We start from the raw sequence: 20330 nt of genomic DNA on the forward strand, positions 1-20330 counted from the left end.
TATAGGTAGAGTTGTACATGCAGACGTGTTAGCATACGAGTGAACTGCATAACTAGATGCATTACAGGATGGATTTCACTCGAGTGAAGTACTCAGCATTAACTACTGTCAGCAAGGGGATACTAACTAGATTAGTCATGGGTCTGTTCCAGTGCAGCAATCCTGCTGTATGCTAAATGTTTCAGTTACAAAAATAGGTCATTCTCCTAGGGCTCTTAACCTACTTTTAAAAATGTACCAACCAATAATTTAACTAGCATATCTGGAACCAATGGAATTTGAGCTCAAACCTCAACTTAACCTAAATTATCCAAATCTTTAGTCAGGAAGCATGTGAAAGACACATATGTGCTGACAGAGAAAATGTCTATTTTTGTCTTAAAAGGGAAATAATTAATTAATTATTGATCCAGCTGGACTTGCACTTTGAGCAAGCTTGTGTAGAATCCATACACCTCCACTGCTCAGCTGTGAAAGCAACAGCCTGTATTATCCAATCCCAAAGCAGAGCACCAGAAATGGCTTGCTGTAAGCTGAATGCCAGCTGCATCTACAGGGTAAGTGTCCAGGGGCAATGCTGGGTTAGATTAATTATAGTTCACATAGAATCTAGTCTTCGCTGCTTCTGTCAGTCATCAATTTTGCAGGCACAAGAGTCTCAAAGGAAAACAAAATTAACAATATTTTTTACTATTCCAATTTAAAATAAAACCATGCGTCTAAGCTCAAAAGCTCTGGAGGGGCTGTAGACCTTATTTCTTTGCTTTAAATGCAGGTGTCTTTTAATGGGGTAGTACTATTAGACATTTAAGGTCCCAAATGACTCTGGGACTCATTTCTTCAAGAGACCATCTCTCCCCTTGACCCTCTGTAATACTGTCACATTTGTGACCCACACAGTAATCAGGGTGGAGCTGCCTTATCATTAACAGGGGAAGGAGTAGCCAGTTTCATAGATTCACAGATTGTTAGGAGCTGGAAGGGACTTCACAGATCATCGGGTTCAGACCCCCACTGTAGGCAGGAAGACAACTGGGGTTAGGTGACCCCAGCAAGGTGACTGTCCAGTCTCCTCTTGAAAACCTCCAGGGTAGGTGACTGCACTGCCTCTGGAGGGAGTTTATTCCACAGTATGGACACCCTGACTTTTCCTGGTATTATGCCTGAAGCGGCCTTCCAGAAGTTTGTATCCATTAGTCCTGATCTTCCCCAGGGGTGCCCTGGTGAACAGTTGTTCACCGAGCTCCTGATGCAGTCCTCTGATATAGTGGTAAGCTGCTATCAAGTCCCCTCTCAACCTTCTCTTCTTTAGGATAAAGAGGCCCAGGTCCATCAGCCTTTCCTCGTATGGCTTGCCTTGCAAGTCTCTGATCATACAGGTGGCTTTTTTCTGGACCCTCTCAAGTTTTTCCATGTCCTTATTGAAGTGTGGCACCCAGAACTGGATGCAGTACTCCAACTGCGGTTTCACCAGAGCTGAGTACAGCAGGAGTATCACTTCCTTATAGTTTTACATGAGATGCATCAGTTGATGCATGCCATCGTGTTGTTTGCCCTGCTGACCACCGCCTCGCACTGATGGCTTATATTCATGCGATGGTTAATCATTACCCCTTGGTCCCTTTTGGCCATGGTGCAAGTCAAGCCATCACCACCGAGCCTGTATGCATGTTGAGGGTTATTTTTCCTCAGATGAAGCACCTTACACTTGGAAGTGTTAAACTTCATCTGGTTCCACTCTTCCCAACTCTTGAGCCTGTCCCAGTCCACCTGTATCTACAACCTATCTTCTGGCATGACCACACTGCCCCATAACTTGGTGTTGTTCACGAACTTGGCCAGCAAGCTTTTCCCTCCCCTATCCAAATCACTGATACAGTTGGGTCCTATTAACTGTTGAATTTGGTCCCACCATATTTGTTAACCTTCCAAACATGCTGCAGAACTCATCCTCTCCCCCACACATTTACAAAGTAGGTTGTTTAACATATTGAGAGGTTTTCCTATGGTGCTGGAAGGTCTGTTTGTTGTAGTGGGAGAAGCAATTTGTTTATCACATTAGTGTAAACGTATGCATGAGAATGTGACATTTTCCAATTTAATAAAAGCACCTTGGGAGAAGGACAAGCCTTTATTAACTAACCTGAAATAAAATAAGCACAATAAATTCAAGAGTAGTATAGGATTTGAGCAAGCTTCCAAACCCATGTCTTGGATGGGAAAGGGAAATTTGGATGATAAAACTGACAGAAGATCAGAGGTCTTACTGAACTGAAACAAGCAGTAACCAGATTGCTATTGTACAGCAGCAGCTGTTGGGTTCTGCTGTATTTAGAGTGCCATTCCTAGAATGGCATGCTGGAAAAAAGGGTCCCCCATATAAGGGCAATCAGGGGTAGGTTAAGCACTGGAATACATTGCCTGGAGAGGTTGTGGAATCTATCTGAAAATTTTGATTATCAGGACAAGTCCTGACCAGACAAATATTAGTCTGGAATAGTTCAGACAAGGATGATCCTGCCTTGAGCGAGGCAGGTGGACTAGATGACTTCCTGAGGTCCCTTCCAATCCTATTTGCCTGTGATTCTATGAATGGAGGAGATATAGGAGGGAGCAGAAAGATATGTTCTAGATAGAACATTTGTAATATATATTACACACACATCAATGCCTATCAGGGCTTCTGATGTAATAATGTCTCCCTCCTTTTTTTACTTAGTTCACTGGTTCCACAAGACTGCTGTTCCACCTATAACATTCACATATATTAAAACAAATAAATAAATAAATACAATCAAAAGATGCTGGATCATGGGATAGGATGAAACTGAGAGAGAGAAGTATTTAAGCTAAACATCAACAAAAAAATCCTCAGTAGTGGGATCTATTAGATTGTAGAATAATGTCAAAGGATGTCAGCATCACTGATTGCATCTCATAACTGGACTGCACAAAGCACGTGGTTCATTACCCTGCATTCCCATGTTGCTCTGGCAGGCAAATGGACTAAATGCCCTCAGGTCTTTTCCCTAAAGGACAAAGTCTGCTCTCAGTTGATGCGAGTGTAAGTGGTTGAAAAGAATTTGGCTTTCCTGTTTTAAGTAAATCAGTCACACATGGTATGCTTACTTTCAGATGCTTCAAGAACCAGGGCCTACAAACTGGTTTGTTGCTACTTAATCTCTACACCCCTTTCAGAAATACCAATTGGCAGGCTGCTTCCACAGGCATGCCTTTGGATGAACAGCAAGATCAAGTTGGCACCCATTTCACTGAAGGCTCTTATTCTCCTAGTGCGTATATATGATTTACACACCAGATAGGACAGTGACCATTCCAGTCTCTTAACAGTACTATACTATTTCAGAGAAAAATAGCCAACTGTGGAATACCCTGTTCGGATGGGGCCTTTCCTCTTTACCCGTCAATTGGAGCTTAGCTTCAGCTTTAGGATTGAGGCATTATGAGCCAACAGTGTGCTCTTATTGCAAAAAAAGGCCAACAGATTGTATTAACCAGAGGGTCACCTGCAAATCAAAAGAAGTAATTTTTCCACTCTATTCATGAAAAAAGGTTGAACGAGCTAAGGTTATTTAGCCTGGAGAAGGGGTTTGATAAGTCTTCAAATACATGAAGGGTGATTACAGAAAGGATGGAGATGGGCTTTTTCTCCTTGACCATAGGAGACAAGATGAGGTGCAATGGCTTCAAGCTTCAGCAGAAGAAATTTATATTAGAGATTAGGAGGAACTTTCTGATTCTGAGGGTGATCAAGCATTGAAACAGGCAACCTAGGGAATTCATGCAATCCCCATCCGTGCAAGTTCTGAAGAGCAGATTAGACAGACATTTGCCTGGGATGGCTTAGTCAGGAATAATCCTTCCTTCAGCAGGTGGTTGGACTAACTGACTTTCTGAAGAGCCATCTTCTAAACCCTATCTTTCCATGATCCTACTGTAGTTTTTTCCAACCACTGACAGTTATTACACACTCCAAACAACCAGTGATATCTTCTACTATGGAGCAGTCTGTGATCCAGACAGCCAAAGTTTCCTAGGTCAGTGTGGCTATAATGGTATTATTTAGGAGCTCTTACCTGCAGCCTGCACTTAATATCTCCTCTTCCAGCTAATTCTATGATCTACACTGAGGCTTGTAAAGCCTAGCTCAAGGGTAGGAGAGGCTCTTGATGTCCAAACAGCAAATCCTAGGAAGCTTCAGGAATCTGCTCTGTTATGTAATTAATGTCTTTAGCAGGTTTAGAATACTCCAAAGAAAACAGCCTGGATGAGAGATGTTAAGACTTAGCATGTGTGTGTTTTATTCTTGTTAGCAGAAACAACTGTTGAGAGCATCAAGCATTTTTTGCTCCTCAAGTATAAGGCACAATCAAGCAAAATGAAAATACGTCAGAAAATTTAAAAAAGAACTTGCATCCAATCAAAGCCATGAACAACCTCCAGGTTATCACATGTTTAGATGTACACAGACACGAGATGAAACACCTTTGTTGCCATGAGCCCAATTGCAGGATGCTTATGCAGAGGCATAAAAACCCCCCAAATGACCCCTAAATAAGATGACAGAAATTCAAAGTCCAAATCTCCTGGGGTTCTACTGACAAGCTGCTCCCCTTCCTAAATAACTAAAGACTGGTCCATCATCTTGGCCATGTAGCCATCTTTCTATGGATAAACACGTTATGACTTTAGAACCTTGCTCAGTTTGGGCGCTAGGTAGATGCAATCCTGAAATAATTGGGGTTTTTGTTTGGTTTTGGGTTACAGGTGGGGAACAGTCTACATTTATGGGAACAAGGAAGAAACATGAATGCAGCAGACTGATTTTTAAAACAGCTATCTGAGATTGCTCAGTGGTTTGGAGTAAAGTGCTAGGGGAACTGGATTAGTGCGTAGTTAGCAAGTAAGAAGGTCAAAGGGGACATAATATATTAAATCTGTCATATGGTTTTGCAACATACATACAGTAGGGAATTGAAACATAACCCTCCCCCACATGCACATCCACGCACATTCCATTTCAATGAAGGTGCACTGAATTACATCAGATGAGGATCTGGCCTGGAATAAATCTTGTAATATGTATATTTATGCCCCTTCACACAGATGGCAATAGGGGATATCAGTGATTACACAGCACTGACAGACAAGCAATGGCCACCTGGGAATCTAGCCTACAGTGGGTGTGTACTTTGTTCCTACAAGTGTGTACACACACACACACACACACACACACACACATACACACACGCGCGCGCGCGCGCACACGAATTCACCCACACCTGAAATGCAGCCATAGTTTAGGATGGAGCATAACAACTGTTTGACATCACAAAAGCAGTTAAGGACAAGAAAAAAAATAATCTCAGCCAGAAACCACCGGAGAAACCTACATGGGCAGAATGGAACTGTAGCGTGCAATCTGGAAGGTCATACCAGTAATTATACAGCAGGCTCAAACATTAAAGGCCTGGGGAGGTTTGGTGCTGGCTGCTCTGGCCTCACCCACAGAGAATGATGTGATCTAGGTGGTGTTCTCAGATTAGTAGGATTTCTAGTTTGCAAGAATTTAACATTTGGGTTGGATCCAAACCAGGCTGAAACCAAACCTCAATTCAACATTTCCCACAAACCAGAAATTCCAATTTTTGTTTCAGATACTGACACGCAGTGTTTCTGAACTCAGATATGCTGCCTGAATCTTGCAGCAGCTCTGCTACACTGACATTTTCATCAGCTTCACTGCTGGGATTCTTGACATTCTTGTCAGTCTTACTGTTGCCACCTGATGGGTCTGTCCTAGAGCTGGAAACTGGGCCAACACAAACAAGCAAGCTGAAAATACTTCAGAAGAACTTGCCCTGCTTCAAAACCATGAAAATTATTGATGTAATTCAGAACCGAGATGAAGAAACACACAAAGCAAAGTGCCTTAGCTACTATGGGCCACTGGTTCCTGGCCCTGCTGAGTCTGGTTTTATTGCCCTGGTACAGTCTACATGGCAGGTGTATTGTGGGACCGTGGATGCTGAAAGCACCAAGTCTCCAGCTCTTAAGGCAACTTGGAAGTGCAGGATCTCTGGCCCCTGGGACAGTCTACCAGGAGCCATAGGAAAATTCCATGGGAAACCTGCCTTGCCTTTCCTGAAAGCATGTCTAACCTCTGATGTTTCCTACCAAGCATTTTGTGCTCAACAAATCAATATTTTCCAGTTACACTGATTCACTGGCAAATTCCCAACCAATTCTAATGCAGCCATGGTTCAGCATACAAAGGGACATAAATAGCCATGATTTTATATGGTCTATCTAATATGTGCAAGTATTTCTCCATCTAATGGCTGGCCTCAGTGACTTTATAGCTGTCCTTTCCTCAAAAGGGTGGAGATTCTGGGACTTTTTCTGCTGAAGGGTTCTGGTTTCAATCCCCACTGATGACTCAAGTGTCCAGGTGTGTATGTAGCCCTGGTTTTTAGGTACGTAAACAATTCTATATTCTTTGTCTTTGGAAAACTGCAAAGCACTGTCACTCTTATGTGGCACCTTCACTACTGCTTAATCTAATACCTTGAAATGCAGATTCACCAGGACACATTAGGTCAAACAGTAACACATACCTGCAGCACCATGAACTTCCCTTGAAAGGCCCCCTCCCCCTGCACTTCCCTCCAGTAACTGGCCATGCTCATAAATTCTAAATAGACGGCTACTTGAGGTGACACAGCTGTCAGTCAGCATTAATCTGGCTGACCAGCGTTTAAACCTCTCTAATTGCTCTGATTCTAAGACTAAAGAAAATTCTTAATGGTGCAACTATGTATGTGCACCTAGTGTGTGGCTTGGACGCATACCTACCTTCATAGCATGCACGACAGCCTCAGGTTTCTGACCCACAGGGACATATCCTGCTGAAGGAGAGGAAGCAAGATCGGGAGTCATACGAGTAGGGCCCTGTGGAAAAGATAGGGAAAAAAACACATACTTTAAGGCTAGGTACAGACATTCATAAAGCCTGAGATGGAATCAATCTAAGTTACGTGGTTTTCTTTAAGATAGGTAGTGAACATCGGTGGGGAGGAAGGCGGGGGGCAAATGTTTGACCGGGTTCTGCCGTTTTTAAACCAGTCCATGCACCAAACTTCTGTTGTGTTATGGGTATAGACTACTTTGTGTGCCGATCTTCTGTTCTGTTACAGGTATAGGGCAGTTTCTGATCACTTATACTGGTAAAAGTGTAATGTCTGTACCTGGCCGTAGTGTCTTTAACTGAGCGCTTTAAATGAGAGGAGGAAAATGCCTAGAAAGATCAAAATTACTATCATTCCACAAACTGAATCCTTGGAAAAATAAAAGGCCTCACCTGCACACAAAAGTAGCTTAATTTAAAATAATCAGTTTTAAAACTCATTTCATTAAACACAACATAGCTTATTACAATATGGGTGCATCCAGACAAGCATGCATGTGAGTTTTCCCAGGGACAAATAGTAATGGCACATAGTTGTGCCGCTGCTACTTGTCTCTGGGGACAGAGACTCTGTCTCATGCACTCTGGTGCATCGCAAATTGCTCTGGGTTGGGTAGGGGAGGCTGTGGCCAGCACTGGGCCGGCCCCAGCAGCCTTACCTGGGGTTGTGGGGGCCTCCTGAGGCTACAGTGGTGGTGATCCAGGTGCACAGAGCCTGGCCAGCAGCCAATGTAGCTCTGAGCAGCCGTGCTCCTGTTTCAGGCAGCACACACTGCAGCCACTTGTGCAGCCCCCTTTTTTTTTTTTTAAAGATACCAGGATTTCCCAGTATCTAATTTTGGCTCCGTGCTGCAAATATGTAGCATGGAGAACCTTGTCACATGTGCTCCCTGCATTTTGCAGTGCGGCTAAGTGCATGTGTGTGCTTGTCTGGACACGCCCTGCGAGCCAGATGTCAACTGAGGCAAATGTGTCCAAGGAGGTTCAATTAAATCAGTTTAAGAAACAATTCTCTTTGTACTGGTATATTTTTTGTGCATACATAGGCAAAGTCAAAGAGGTTCTCATCCTTCCCTGCAAATGGAACAGTCCAAACGAGATAATATTCCAGCATACCATGGTATCTGGCAAGAAAGAAACAGTTGGCATTTGGTTATTGGTTTCTTGGCAACATTTTCAAATGGGAATTGAGTACCCATCTTCAGCTATGTGGAAAATTGTGAAGGCAGCCTTAAGATAAACAGATGTCCAAACCTGATGTTGGCAGAGTCTATTTTCACCCTCTACAGTCCAGTTTACCTATGTTAAGGATTGCATGAGAGAGTCACAAACATTGCTGCTTTCCTAAAGTATCCAGAGAGCTTGGTAAGCTCCTGGGAGCTGAGCTTTTTCGTGCAAGGTCTTGGTCTTGAATTATATGCAACACAATATCCTCATTCAGGGAGACACATCCTTCCTGTCATTCTTATTAAAACATTTGCATTGTAATACTCAGAGGCCAACAATGAATCTATTAACAAACTCATATTTAGTCTTCACATCCTTTAGGAAAAACAAAGAATGATTATGCTGTTGGTCTGTGAAAGTAAATGAGGATGGCACAGTGATGTGAAGCACCAGTACAGGAATGCTGTGCCCATACAGGGCACATGGGGACTCATTATGGTCATTAGTGAGGTTAAAAAGACAAAATCTATTCCTATCATTTTAATACTAATGCAGAGCCTAATGATTTCCCACAGGATTAAACAATGGCCAACTTGCTGTGTTTTACTTTCTCAAATGTTTTGAGCCTTTATTCCTTTTTTATTTTTAAGTGTTCACACGTGATAAGAAAACAGGACAGTCCATTCTGTTGGACACAGGGTAGTAAGTCAAGATGGGGTTGGAGCCTTCTATATCCAGGCCATGCAGGTAGTGACATAAAACCATTTACTCGTGGGGGCTGTTCTGTGGCCTTTGTGAACGAGTTGCTGGTTGCATTTTAGTTTCTGTTGGCAAGGTAAATATAACTGAAGAACCAGCACTAGGAAATCAGACTACACTCACATCTGGCACCTGATGCAGAAAGGTCTGGTGGTAGCTCATTGTGTGGATAAGAGAAAGAGTTAACTCCTCTTGACTCAGTTATGACCAGGGATCCTGGTTTTCCCTGATAAAAATTACAAATTCTCTGATAAAAATCCTGAAATTCGGGATTAAAATGGAAGGCCCCTCACTCCCCCCACAGTCCCCTGGCCCTGCTCATGCCCTTTGTCCCCCACCCACAGCCCCCTGCCCTCCCAGCCCCGCTGGAGGGGGCCCCCAGCTGCCAGGGCTATGGGGCCAGGGACCCAGGTCCACAGCCCCCTGCTCCTGGAGCAGCTGCTGCAGTGGAGCAGAGCCCAGCTCCCCTACCCTGCTGTCTGCCTACTGCAGGCTTGAGTGGGGTGGGGCTGGCTCCCCACTGCTGTGCACAATCTCAGGAGGGGAGGAAGGAGACCTGCGCCCCCCAGATGTGAGTGGGGTGGGTGCAGGCTGCCCGCTGCGGGCTCAGGCTCCTGCCTTGCTGCCCACTCCTGGGGCCTCCACAGCCCAGCGGGTGCAACCCAGTTCTGCAGGGAACAGCGGGGCCATGTGGGAAGGCTGCTTGCCACTGCAAGCTCGACGCTGCCCTGGCAATGCGTCACCTGCCTGCATGGTACCAGTGATGGCCATAACCCCACGTGGCCACCCCCACTGCTGCCACAGCACAAGGGATGCCTTGCCAGGGCAGCACAGAGCTCACAGCGGCAAGCTCTGTGCCCTGCAGCGCCAGGTCACACCTGCTGGGCTACGGAGGCCCTGGGGGAGGGCAGCCGGGCAGGGAGTCCAAGCCTGCAGTAGGCAGCCTGCCCTCACCCCAAACACATGCACAGGTCTGGGGGCGTGGGTCCCCCTGCCCTCCAGGAGTGTGCGCAGCAGTGGGGAGCCAGCTCTGCCCTTCCTACCCCCTGGATGAGCTACCCACAGCCCCATCCTACTCCCCACTGGGGCCCTGTGGCCATGTATTACATGCACATGGCACCCACTGCCTGACTGCCCTCCTCCTGCTCCCTCCCAGGCTGGAACTCTGCCAGCCTGCAGAGAGCTCTTTGCAAAACTGCAAAGTCCACAAGTTTCTCTGTTAAAGAGAGAAATCCATATTTTCCTCGGGTAAAGGGGGAAATCCGCGTTTTTCTCCATTTTTCCATGGGAAACGGAAAACCCAGATCCCTGGTTATGACTGCCGTGTTGCTGAAGAAAGGACTTTAGTCTTCAGTTCTCAACCAGCTCCTTTAATATAAAATGATAAAGGAGGGGAAATGCAAGTGATGGATCTATTCAGTCTACCAGTTGTCACCTCATATTAAATTGAGAGGCGTGGATGGCGGTCTGCTAAATGCAGTTGGAACCCTGCAGAATCAGTCTTTAATGAAAGGTCACGGGCATCTGTAGCTGTCATTCTTCCAATGTCTGGCCTCATAAATCTAATTTTTCTCCCCTTAATACAATATAGATTTTAAATCACACAGCAACTAAAGGCAAAATTAGGACTCTGTCTCTATAAATCCATATTTGATCCTGAACCCCTTCTCAAAGCGCTTCTTGGCTAGAGCACAGGAAATGTCCTGCAAGATATTAACACACAACCCTGCTGATTACTACAAGTAGAATCCTCATTATCAGCCTACCATGCAACATCCTGAACATGGCTTTCTAAATACAATCAAGTAGATCAAAGGTCTCTCACTTGAGGCAGCAAAATCATAAGATAGCTTCTTCCTCATCATGCTACAAGCATTAATGAGATACTAAGTATTTCCATAGTTATATCCACTCTGAAAATGAATGTGGAAGATGAATATAAAGGAAACGTATACCACAAATTAGAGACAGATTTTTCCAAACCATTTGGTCAAACTCAGCAGATTACCACCATTAATTATTTTTATAATGCCGTTAGTGTGCTGAGTGTTATGAAGACAAATGCCATCAAAATGATGCATAGTGTGTGCTGGATCACAAAAAATGTACTAAAAAACAAAACTTGCTGTTGGGGAGGAATAGCTAAAACTCATCTAGAGTCACTGTTGCTGTACCCAATACACCAGCCAAGAATTTAGCTATAAAAATGCACAAAGATGGAGATACATCCTGACTACTCAGAGTCTGACTCAAGAGAGGACTTCCTTTCCAAGATAAACACAATTCTCAGTTTAGGTTTAGTAATGATCATCACATTTATTCTGTGTTTAATTATTTCTACAGTGGCCACTGTGAAATAGGCTCTGTACAGACATGTAAAAAGACAAAGGGTCAGATTTCTTAAAAGACAGTGCCTAACTCTTACTGATTTCACCAGGAGCCATTAACAGACCTTCTGCAGACCTCTAGCAGCAACTGTCAAGCAAGCTAGAAGAGAAAGGACAGTAATGAGAGGTGAAGGAGAACCAGATTCATGGCAGCAGCAGTGGCGAGATTTTGGAGAGAAAAAACTGAGAGTTTACCAGCACCAACCTGGGGGAAGCAATGGATGGAGATTCCTTGGTTTTAAGCTGGCACCAAAATAACCAGGCTGCTTGACAGGAAGGACGGTGCAATTGCCAGCAGCGGGAAAACGAGAATGAAAGGTGAAGAAGGAATGAGGAGGAGTTATCAAGCAGCAGGACATACCAGATGAGATGCAGGGCCAAAAGAGCTCAAGAGCCTAGAGTAAGTGGAAAACAAAGGTCAGGAGCGCAGAGGGAAACCCCAGATGGATCTCAGCAGACAGGTGGAAGTTGAAGGTTTGTGGCTGGAGAAGATTAGCCATGGCTAAAATAGTCATATTTGGCTGCACTACTCCACTGTGCCCTAGCTACCTGTCTTGCCTATTTCTTGGGCCTCATCGCTGCTATAATCTAAGCCCCTTCTGCACACTCTAGCTGGCACTTCTCAATAGTTTCTCTCTTATATCCTTTCTCTTTTTCCTTCTTCTTTACCCTCTTACCCCACAGTCATATGCTTACATCAGTACATTGCCGCTAAGCAATAAAATGGGTTAATCTGCTTGCCATTTTAAGCAACAGAAACTGTCTGCCCCAACAAAAAATGCTGTGTTTTGGGTTGCAAGGCACATACCATTCTGAATTGTTTCTCCTTAGCTGGCTTTCTTGCACAAGCACACTCTGCATTAGATAGATGTCTTGCTGACTTTTCCACTTGCTAGATTTTCATATCATTCTGTAATCTAAAGCAGGTAAATCCTCTGCCCTCCACCCTGTGGCCTGTGCACCATCTCCAAATGGTAATAAAGAACCATTCAGAAATAAAAAGGAAGCATTTACCTTTATAATAATACTGTTGAAAAATACAAACTTGACCTCCTTTCCCCGTTAACCCTTCTGAGGCCACAGAAGGTAAATGAGAAGGTAGCCATTACTAAATGCAAAGCTTCTTATTTTCTTTGGCCCAGCCTGACGTTAATGGGGTAACTTCCAACGTACCTCAGCAAAAATAGAATCCAGCCCATAAATTAGACAAGTCTACTAATTTAGAAAGGCAGCAATCGTACATTCATTGCACCAGTAGCTATAGGTTATTAGTTTGGTGAAATATCTGATAATAGGACCACCAAGTAGGCTTATATTTATTTCCAGGATAGATCCCTCGGTTTGATCTGCAATAACATTTCCAGCACTACTGTTTCTTACTGAAAGGAAGAATGGAGTAGTGCAGGGGTTTTCAACTGCGGGTACACAGACCAGTCCTAGGGGGTACGCATGGGTGGGCACCTCCCTGCTCTGTGTCCAGCCACGCACTACCCCCGCCTCTCCTCCGGCAGTCAGCAAAGTGCTAAACCACCTCCCCTGCCGCCAGGGGTACTTAGACTAAAAAGGTTGAAAACCCCTGGACTAGTGGTTAGGACATTAGCTTAAGATTTGGCAGATCTGGGTTCAAGTCCCTACTCTATCACCAGCATCTTGTCTAATATTGGGCAAGCCACTTAAGACTAGAGCTGCAGACAGACTTAGATGTCACATCATTTACTTTCAAGGCACCTGGCCCTAACGTGCACTGAACCTGCAGTCCCAGTGCAAGGCTGGGAAAGTTAGGTGCCCCAGTATGGGTTTGACAACAGCCAGCTTGCTGAAGAGGGTCTGCCTAAGCTAGCCAACAGTGAAGAGAGGGGTCTTTCTTAAACCCACCCCTCACCAAACTTTAGGGCCTAATTCAGGGCTGCATGTAAGCACCCCTCTTACATGAGGATTCACATTCTAGAGCCTTCTCTTGGAGTCAGGTGCTTATGCTATTTCTTTAAAAAAAAGAGAGGCTAGGTCACCCCTTTCTTTTCAAAGCTGGCAGAGTAGATAGTGGTGCCTTCCTTCAGTTTACTAGTCCATCTCACTGCCTACCAGCCCTGTGGGAGACTGGGTCAGAGACCATCCTCAGTCTGAGGGAAATCAACTTCACCTCTCATTTCCCAAGAGAGTCACTGACCACCATGCTGTGGAAGAGTGAGTAGAGGTCTCTTTCCCTCCCTTTAGAGCTGTGCCACTATGTAGAAAGGTATTCCAGATGTACCAGGCCAGAGCGGGGGAGCACATGCATGATTTTGTAGCCTTATGATAAAGGAATTCACCGGGGAGGAGATTAAAAAAAGGCATAACATAAGCAAACAGTGGGCATGTCTATGTGAGATGCTTTACCGCACAGTAGAGCCTGTTTCTGTGCACTAAGCATCACCATCTACATATGCAGATGCTTACTGCACAGTAAATTGCTCTACTCAGGAGTTAATCTGTTACCTGTAAATGCAAGTAGCAAATTAACTCCCGAGTAGTTACTGCACAGTAATGCAGGTGTAGACACTGACCAGGAGCAAATTTGCTCCTGGTAAGTTCCACCACCAGAGAGCCATCTGCAGCCTAGCCTCAGAGCCATGGGGATAGGTGTTTCTCCAGCTCCAGGGCTGGAGCAGCTCTTGGTCTGCCCCTGGGAGTCTCTACTGGGGTCCGGGCAGCAGCATAGGGTCTGGCTGGCAGCAGTGCTAAAGCAGCGGGACTGGGACACTGCAGTGAGCCTGGGCAGGCGGCCGCGCTGCACCCGGGGGGGGGGGTGTCGGTCGCCAGGGCTGAGGCTGACCTGGGCCAAGCGGCAGTCACTGTAACTGCAAAGCAGAGCAACTAGGGTGTCCAGCAGAAATGCAGGGTTCTGGATGTTGCTCCCGGGGCCTGGGGGTGGAGCAGCCATGGCATGGTGGGCAGAGGCTCTGGCAACAAAGCCACAGTATGCTGGCACAGTGCTCTGCAGGCTGCTTCGGGCTAGGAAGGCAGGTGGCCAGGGAGCAGGGCTACCTTTTAAAGATGGCCACTGGTCACAGGCAGCTGTGGCCAGAGCCTCTAGCTCTCCCAGGTTGCTGCAGGGGAGCCGGTGCAGGGCCAGAGGGGGTGGGAGGCAGCAAATCTGTTCCCAAATCCCTGCACATGTACTTAAGTCTCCTCCCGGCTTCAAAGAAGGGAATGAAGTGAAGTGTCCTTTCCACAGACTGGCTGATAGCCTGGGGCTTAAGGTATTATCAAAAGACAAGACACAGGTGTGAATCCTGTCAGGGCAGGGAAGAGATTGAGCTCAGGTCTCCCATATCTTATGCAAGTGCTCTGACCACGAGGCAACTACATAAAAGGGGAGCATTTCCTCCCTCCAATATCTACAGCTTTTAATGATGGCTATGACCATCGGTGTATTGCATATGGAGCTTAATCCTGTAGGTGTATGTTAGTTATGTTCAAAGCACATCTACCAAATTGAGTCCCTCAGGGGACTTAGCATAGAAACACCTAGCTGGTGGATTCTGATCACGCAGGTGTGGCACAGGCACTGAACTACTCAGTCCTGACAAGATGGTGACAGCTCTGAACAGATCCTAAATAGGATAACTGACATCACTCATCCACAATTACCACCACAGCAGGCTGCGTTCCACAAAAATAGATGCACCACTGACCAGGTAGTAAGGCTTATTCAAAACATTGAAGATGCTTTTCAAAGGAGGGAAAAAGCAGGCACTGTGCTGGTAGATTTAACAGATGCGTATGATATCGTCTGAATGAAAGGACTAGAGTATAAACTATTCAAGTTGATCCCAGATAGGAGAATGGTGGCTATAATATCAAATAGATCCTTCATCTCCACCAGTGGAGGAGATAGAAGCAGATACAAGTGTATGCATAACAGTGAGCCACAAGGATCAGTGCTTGCACCAACCTTTTTTAACATCTATATATCTGACAGTCCACCCATCACAGCTAAAACGTATATCTATGCAGATGACTTGGCTCTGTCCACCTTCAACAAGTCCATCCCAAAAACAAACTACCTTGTCTCAGGATATGAAACGGTAGCCTCTTTCCTGCCCAATGGAGACTCAATCTCAGACAAACAAAAACTACTGTATCACTGTTCCACCTCTGTAATGCTATGGCACATAAGAGTATCAAGATTGACCTGAATTGTAATGAACTTCCCTTCACAGACAACCCAGTGTACCTGGGAGTAACTCTGGATAGGAGCCTTACCTACAGAGATCACCTGCCGAACAGCACCTTCTTAGTTGTTTAAGACAACTGGCAGGAACAACTTGGGGAACCAATTTCACCACTCTAAGAACATTAACACTTGCACTAGTATACACACCTGCTGAATTGTGCTGTCAAGCATGGGGGCACAGCAGCCACACCAGCAAAGTTGATGTTGTCCTGAACTCAGCAATGAGAATAGTAATGGGGTGTGTAACATATACTCCTGTCAACATGCTGCCAATACTACAAGGGACACTACCTCCCCAACTAAGGAGACAGAAGGCAACTCTTGGCCTTGCTCAGCACACACAACAAAACCCAGAACACTTGCTTCATGAAGTCTTGAAGCAACCAGAACATAAGCAACTAAAGCTGAAAAACTCATTCAGATGGGAGGCACAGGTACTTTTGCAACAGTGTGGAGGTGGGAGCAGCACCCTATGGGTACTTGAACAACATCACAGAAGGTGGGATGAGACTGATTCTCATCTCTTGTGCTTCATAAGCAACCCAACACCCTATCCACCTGGGTACAAGCTCCTTCACAACTTATGGACTAAACTAAACAGGATTCGTTCTAGAGCTGGATGGTTTTATGACACACACTATAAAATTGGCTTAAAGCAGGGGTGGGCAAAATGCGGCCCGCCCGGCCATTCTATCTGGCCCACAGGGCCCCTGGCTGCCTGTCGTGCAGCCCTCGATGGCTTGCTGAAATTCAGTAAGCGGCCCTCTGCCTAAAATAATTGCCCACTCCTGGCTTAAAGAATAGTCAAATTTGTGAGTGTGGTGATGCACCACAGACTGCTGACCACCTCCTCACATGAGCAGCATACACATGCACCCAAGATGAGGACCTAGCAAGCATCAATGATAAGGCAGGCGTGTGGCTCTGCCGCATTAATGATGTGTAGAGGGGGAAATTAAGTATGTAAGAGAAGATGACCCTGAGATGGTAAAGGCCTGGGTTCATTTTCAAAGCCCATGGCTCAAAACATCAAAGGTTGCATTTGCTTTACCAAAGATGGAAATCAGCTGCTATCTGTGCATCAAGTAGCAGCTTTGTGCCTAATAAAATCTGTGAAACTCATTCACAAACAATAGCTATACATCATCAAATTAAAGATGTTGAGATTATTCTAGCCAGTCTTTCAAGTTGCTTTCTCCATTATTACTATTATCTTTCTACTTTGAATTAATCTCCAGGCAACTAGCTCCCATCCAACCTCTGATCTCTTGGGGTCATTGGGACACCTATATCTTACATCACTGGTGTACTGGTACAGTTGAGATACATGGTTGAGTTTCATTCACACTGCACAAAATCATCCATATCACCCCGTTATACCTCATGGTGGCTCATATGCACAGAGTATGAGAGGGGACAGAGGAACCCTGCAGCAGCCCCCAAGGTGAGTGCCCTTAGAGTGGCCTGTCTTTCCCCTTGCTCTACTCCTGTGCAGGACAGAAGGCTCATAGCCTCTTCTACCTGCTGTATGACATCAAAAGCAGCAGACAAGTCTAATAAAATCAGTAGAGGCAAGTCTCCTTGGCCCATACCAGAAAAATCAATGAACATCACGTGTGAGCAGTTTAAGAACATGCAACATAAGAAGTGCCATACCTGTTCATCTAGTCCAGTACTAGGTCTCCAGCAGAGGTGGGTGCTTTACAGAGAGAGCATGTGAACAGGGTATATTTAGAACAGTGATTTCTCAATCTTTTTAGATTCAAGGTACCCCTCAAAGAAAGTGTCAGCTTTTAGATTTCACTCATTTTTTGACTATGGAAAAAACACTAGATTAATTCTTCTGTTGCAAAAAACTTGGGAAGACCACAACTGGTCAGAATGTGTTTTACACTACAGATTCCTGCTTGAAATCGCTAGGTTTATCTTGTGAATCATGTTGGCATACTACAACACGGTGCTATGGCACCCTGTGGCACCACTAAGAGGATCTCAAAGCACCCTCAAGGCCAAAGCACCCTGGCTGAAAATTACTGATCTAGAGCAGTGGTGCTCAATCTTTTTCTCTAGAGGGCCAGATGGGCAATGCCCAGTCTGTCTAGAGGCCAAATTTGGCTGGTGACCCCAATCCAGCATCTGGGGCAGGTGTAGCAGGACCCCATCCACCCAACCCCAATCCAGCTGTGGTGAGGGGAAGCCTAGCTCTGATCCAGCTGCTCGGGGGAAAGATGGCATGACCTGCCCCTAATTCAGCCTCACAGGTGAAGGGGGATTGGCCTGACCTTGATTCAGCCCCACAGCAGAACTGGGCATGGCCTGGCCCTAATTCAGTCCCACAGGAGGAGGGGGCTTGGCCTAATCTTGATTCTGCCCTGGAGAGGGCCGGGGCATGGCTTGGCCCCAATCTGGCTATGCAGAGAGGAGAGGGCATGGGAATTTGGCAGCAGAGAAGGGTGGCAGTATTAATGGACACTGCTCCCCACCACTAAATTTCCCGACCCATGGAGCCCTGTGGGCTATACCTCATGACTCTGTGAACTGCATTTCGCCTGTCATACCCTCCTGGCACCCATCATCATTGGTTTAGAGATGCCAGAGGAATCATCTCTGACTGTTCTCTTTAATCCTTTTTAATAAATCTATTATCCATGAATTTGCCTGGCCCCTGCCCTTTTTGAACCGGCCTATGCTATCTGCATCTACCACCTTCTGTGATGAGTTCCACAAGTTAACTACGTAGTATAAAAAGTACTTTCTCTTGTTAGGTTTAAACCCGTCTCCTACGAATTTCAGTGGGTACCCTTAGTTCTGGTATTCTGGAACTGGTGAATAACAGCTCCCCGTTCACGTTGTCCACAACCGTCTCGATTCCACAGACCTCCACCATACTGCCCCTGCCGAGCCTTCCCCTCTCCACACTGAACAGACCTAGTCTTTTTTTGGTTTCTCTTGATATGGCAACTGCTTCATACTCCGTATCATTTTGGTTGCTCTTCTCTACCTTTTCTAAATCTACTACATCCTTTTTGAGCTTCTGTCCTGTATCCACAACCAAGAAAATCTGGAGAACCCATATATTAGCACAACAGTCTCCCCAACACTTGTTAATTTTACCCCCAAACTGGGGAGAAGCCTTAACTGCAGCTTTTTGAAAATACTGGATGCTCTACCTTCAGTCATAGAGGCCTTGACATCTACACAAGGGGCTGGCAACCTATGGCCCATGGGCCAAATCCTACCCACTAAGCCAGAGGGCTTTAGTGGGGTTTTGTGACAAAAGATACATCTATACCACTGTGCTGCAGCCAGATGGTAGGGAGCTTCATCTGTGCTGCACTGCAACGGGGCAGCAGGCAGAAGTGATGGTGGACAGGTCCTAGTATGGGCCAACCTCAGACCCAAGCTTGTAATTCTGACCAACCACTGGAAAAACACTGACCAGCAAACTACCTGCTGTCTCTCTAGTAGCCTTTTCCAGGCATCCAACATGGCTCCAATGCACAGGAGCTAACGAGCCACACTTTCAGATTATATATACTGAGATGACCAGAAGTGATAATGCCCTCCCTGTAACCACGCCATCTGGTAGGATTTGAAAATGCAAGCTTCCAAACACAAAGATGTATTTTTGAAAATATGATTATTCTCTATCAATAGAATAATTCCATTGGGGTGTCTGTCTACCATTCTCTTCCTGAACAGAAACAGCAATAGCACCCACCTGGAAAATGGGACCAAAACGAAGACTGCCCACAAACATTTTTTTCTAGCACCCTGCAGTGTGGAGGCATATTAGGATTTCTCTCGTGTTATAGGATTATTTTATCAGAATGTAAAGACACATTAACATTCTAAAGCACTCAGAAGGAAGAGTTGCTACCTATGTAATCTAAATGACTATTTTTAATATGCGTTGGCAAATGACCTGGCGGCTGAATCATGACAAACCTCTTTTTTCAAGTTCCTTGAAAAATGAAGTAAAAGGCATGAGATCTTGGTCCTAGCTGCTTTTCAATTTTTTCTCCTCTATTTCACTCTGTATTTAAGTGTTATATGCATATTTAATTATTTCCCCCAACATACACTCTGTTCTACCTCAGGTTCTGGACTGCTGGGAAATGTGCACTGGCTCCTGAATAAACTAACCAGCTTTCAGATCCAGAGTGAAAGCTCTAATGATGGCTCTGCTTCACTAGACTGTCACGGTCCAGGGAGTTCCCAGGAGCTGACAACATCTTAGGCTATTAATAGAATGGAGTCTGTGATTAAATTATGGCTTCTGAATTTTATAGCTTTTGCTTGCCCTGGATTAATTTCTGTCATTTCTTTCAAAATCAGGCACACATTTTTTATTTAAAAAATAGGAGTGCACCAATAAAGATTTTCTTGGCCGATACTTAACAAAGGATAAGGGCCAATGTCAATCCAATAACTGATATTTAGTAACAGTGCAAGGCATTTTAAACTACTAACAAAACCCTGCTCTGGTCCTCGATGAGGAAGGCAGCGACCACCTTATTCCCACTCACATTGCCCCCTCACCCATAGCTCCTACCTGCAGCCCTGCTCCCCCTGCAGCCCATGCTGCCATCCTAGGTAGGCATGGCAGATCCTCACGCAGACACCGGCACCAGGCACATTTAGAGACCCAGTGTATGCCACTGTCTCAGCACTGGTGGGCTCCTGCAACCGCCAGAGAGAAGCCATTTTTGAAGAGATGGCTGGTGCCCAGGGGAGCGGAAATGTCCCTCGTGCGGCACCTTACCCTGCCCGCGTGCAGCCCAACATCTCCACAGCAGCCCCGGCACTCAGG

General features: G+C 45.5%; 1 protein-coding gene and 1 long non-coding RNA gene across 4 annotated transcripts in view; one reads left to right on the top strand and one right to left on the bottom strand.

Moving 5' to 3' along the window:
* CCDC85C (coiled-coil domain containing 85C) overlaps nucleotides 1–20330 on the bottom strand; it is a 177706-nt gene that overhangs the window by 7732 nt on the left and 149644 nt on the right. For all 3 annotated transcript variants that reach the window (XM_014596429.3, XM_014596427.3, XM_006261047.4), the window contains one exon: nucleotides 6877–6972. In XM_014596429.3, the coding sequence (XP_014451915.1) occupies nucleotides 6877–6972 (96 nt within the window). The remainder of the gene's footprint in view (nucleotides 1–6876; nucleotides 6973–20330) is intronic.
* On the top strand, nucleotides 254–19801 carry LOC109281676 (uncharacterized). Its single transcript, XR_002088417.2, has 3 exons — nucleotides 254–557; nucleotides 6402–6497; nucleotides 19618–19801. It is a non-coding gene; the product is annotated as an uncharacterized LOC109281676 (long non-coding RNA).

This window comes from Alligator mississippiensis, chromosome 2 (genome assembly GCF_030867095.1).
Source record: "Alligator mississippiensis isolate rAllMis1 chromosome 2, rAllMis1, whole genome shotgun sequence".
NCBI lineage: Eukaryota > Metazoa > Chordata > Crocodylia > Alligatoridae > Alligator > Alligator mississippiensis.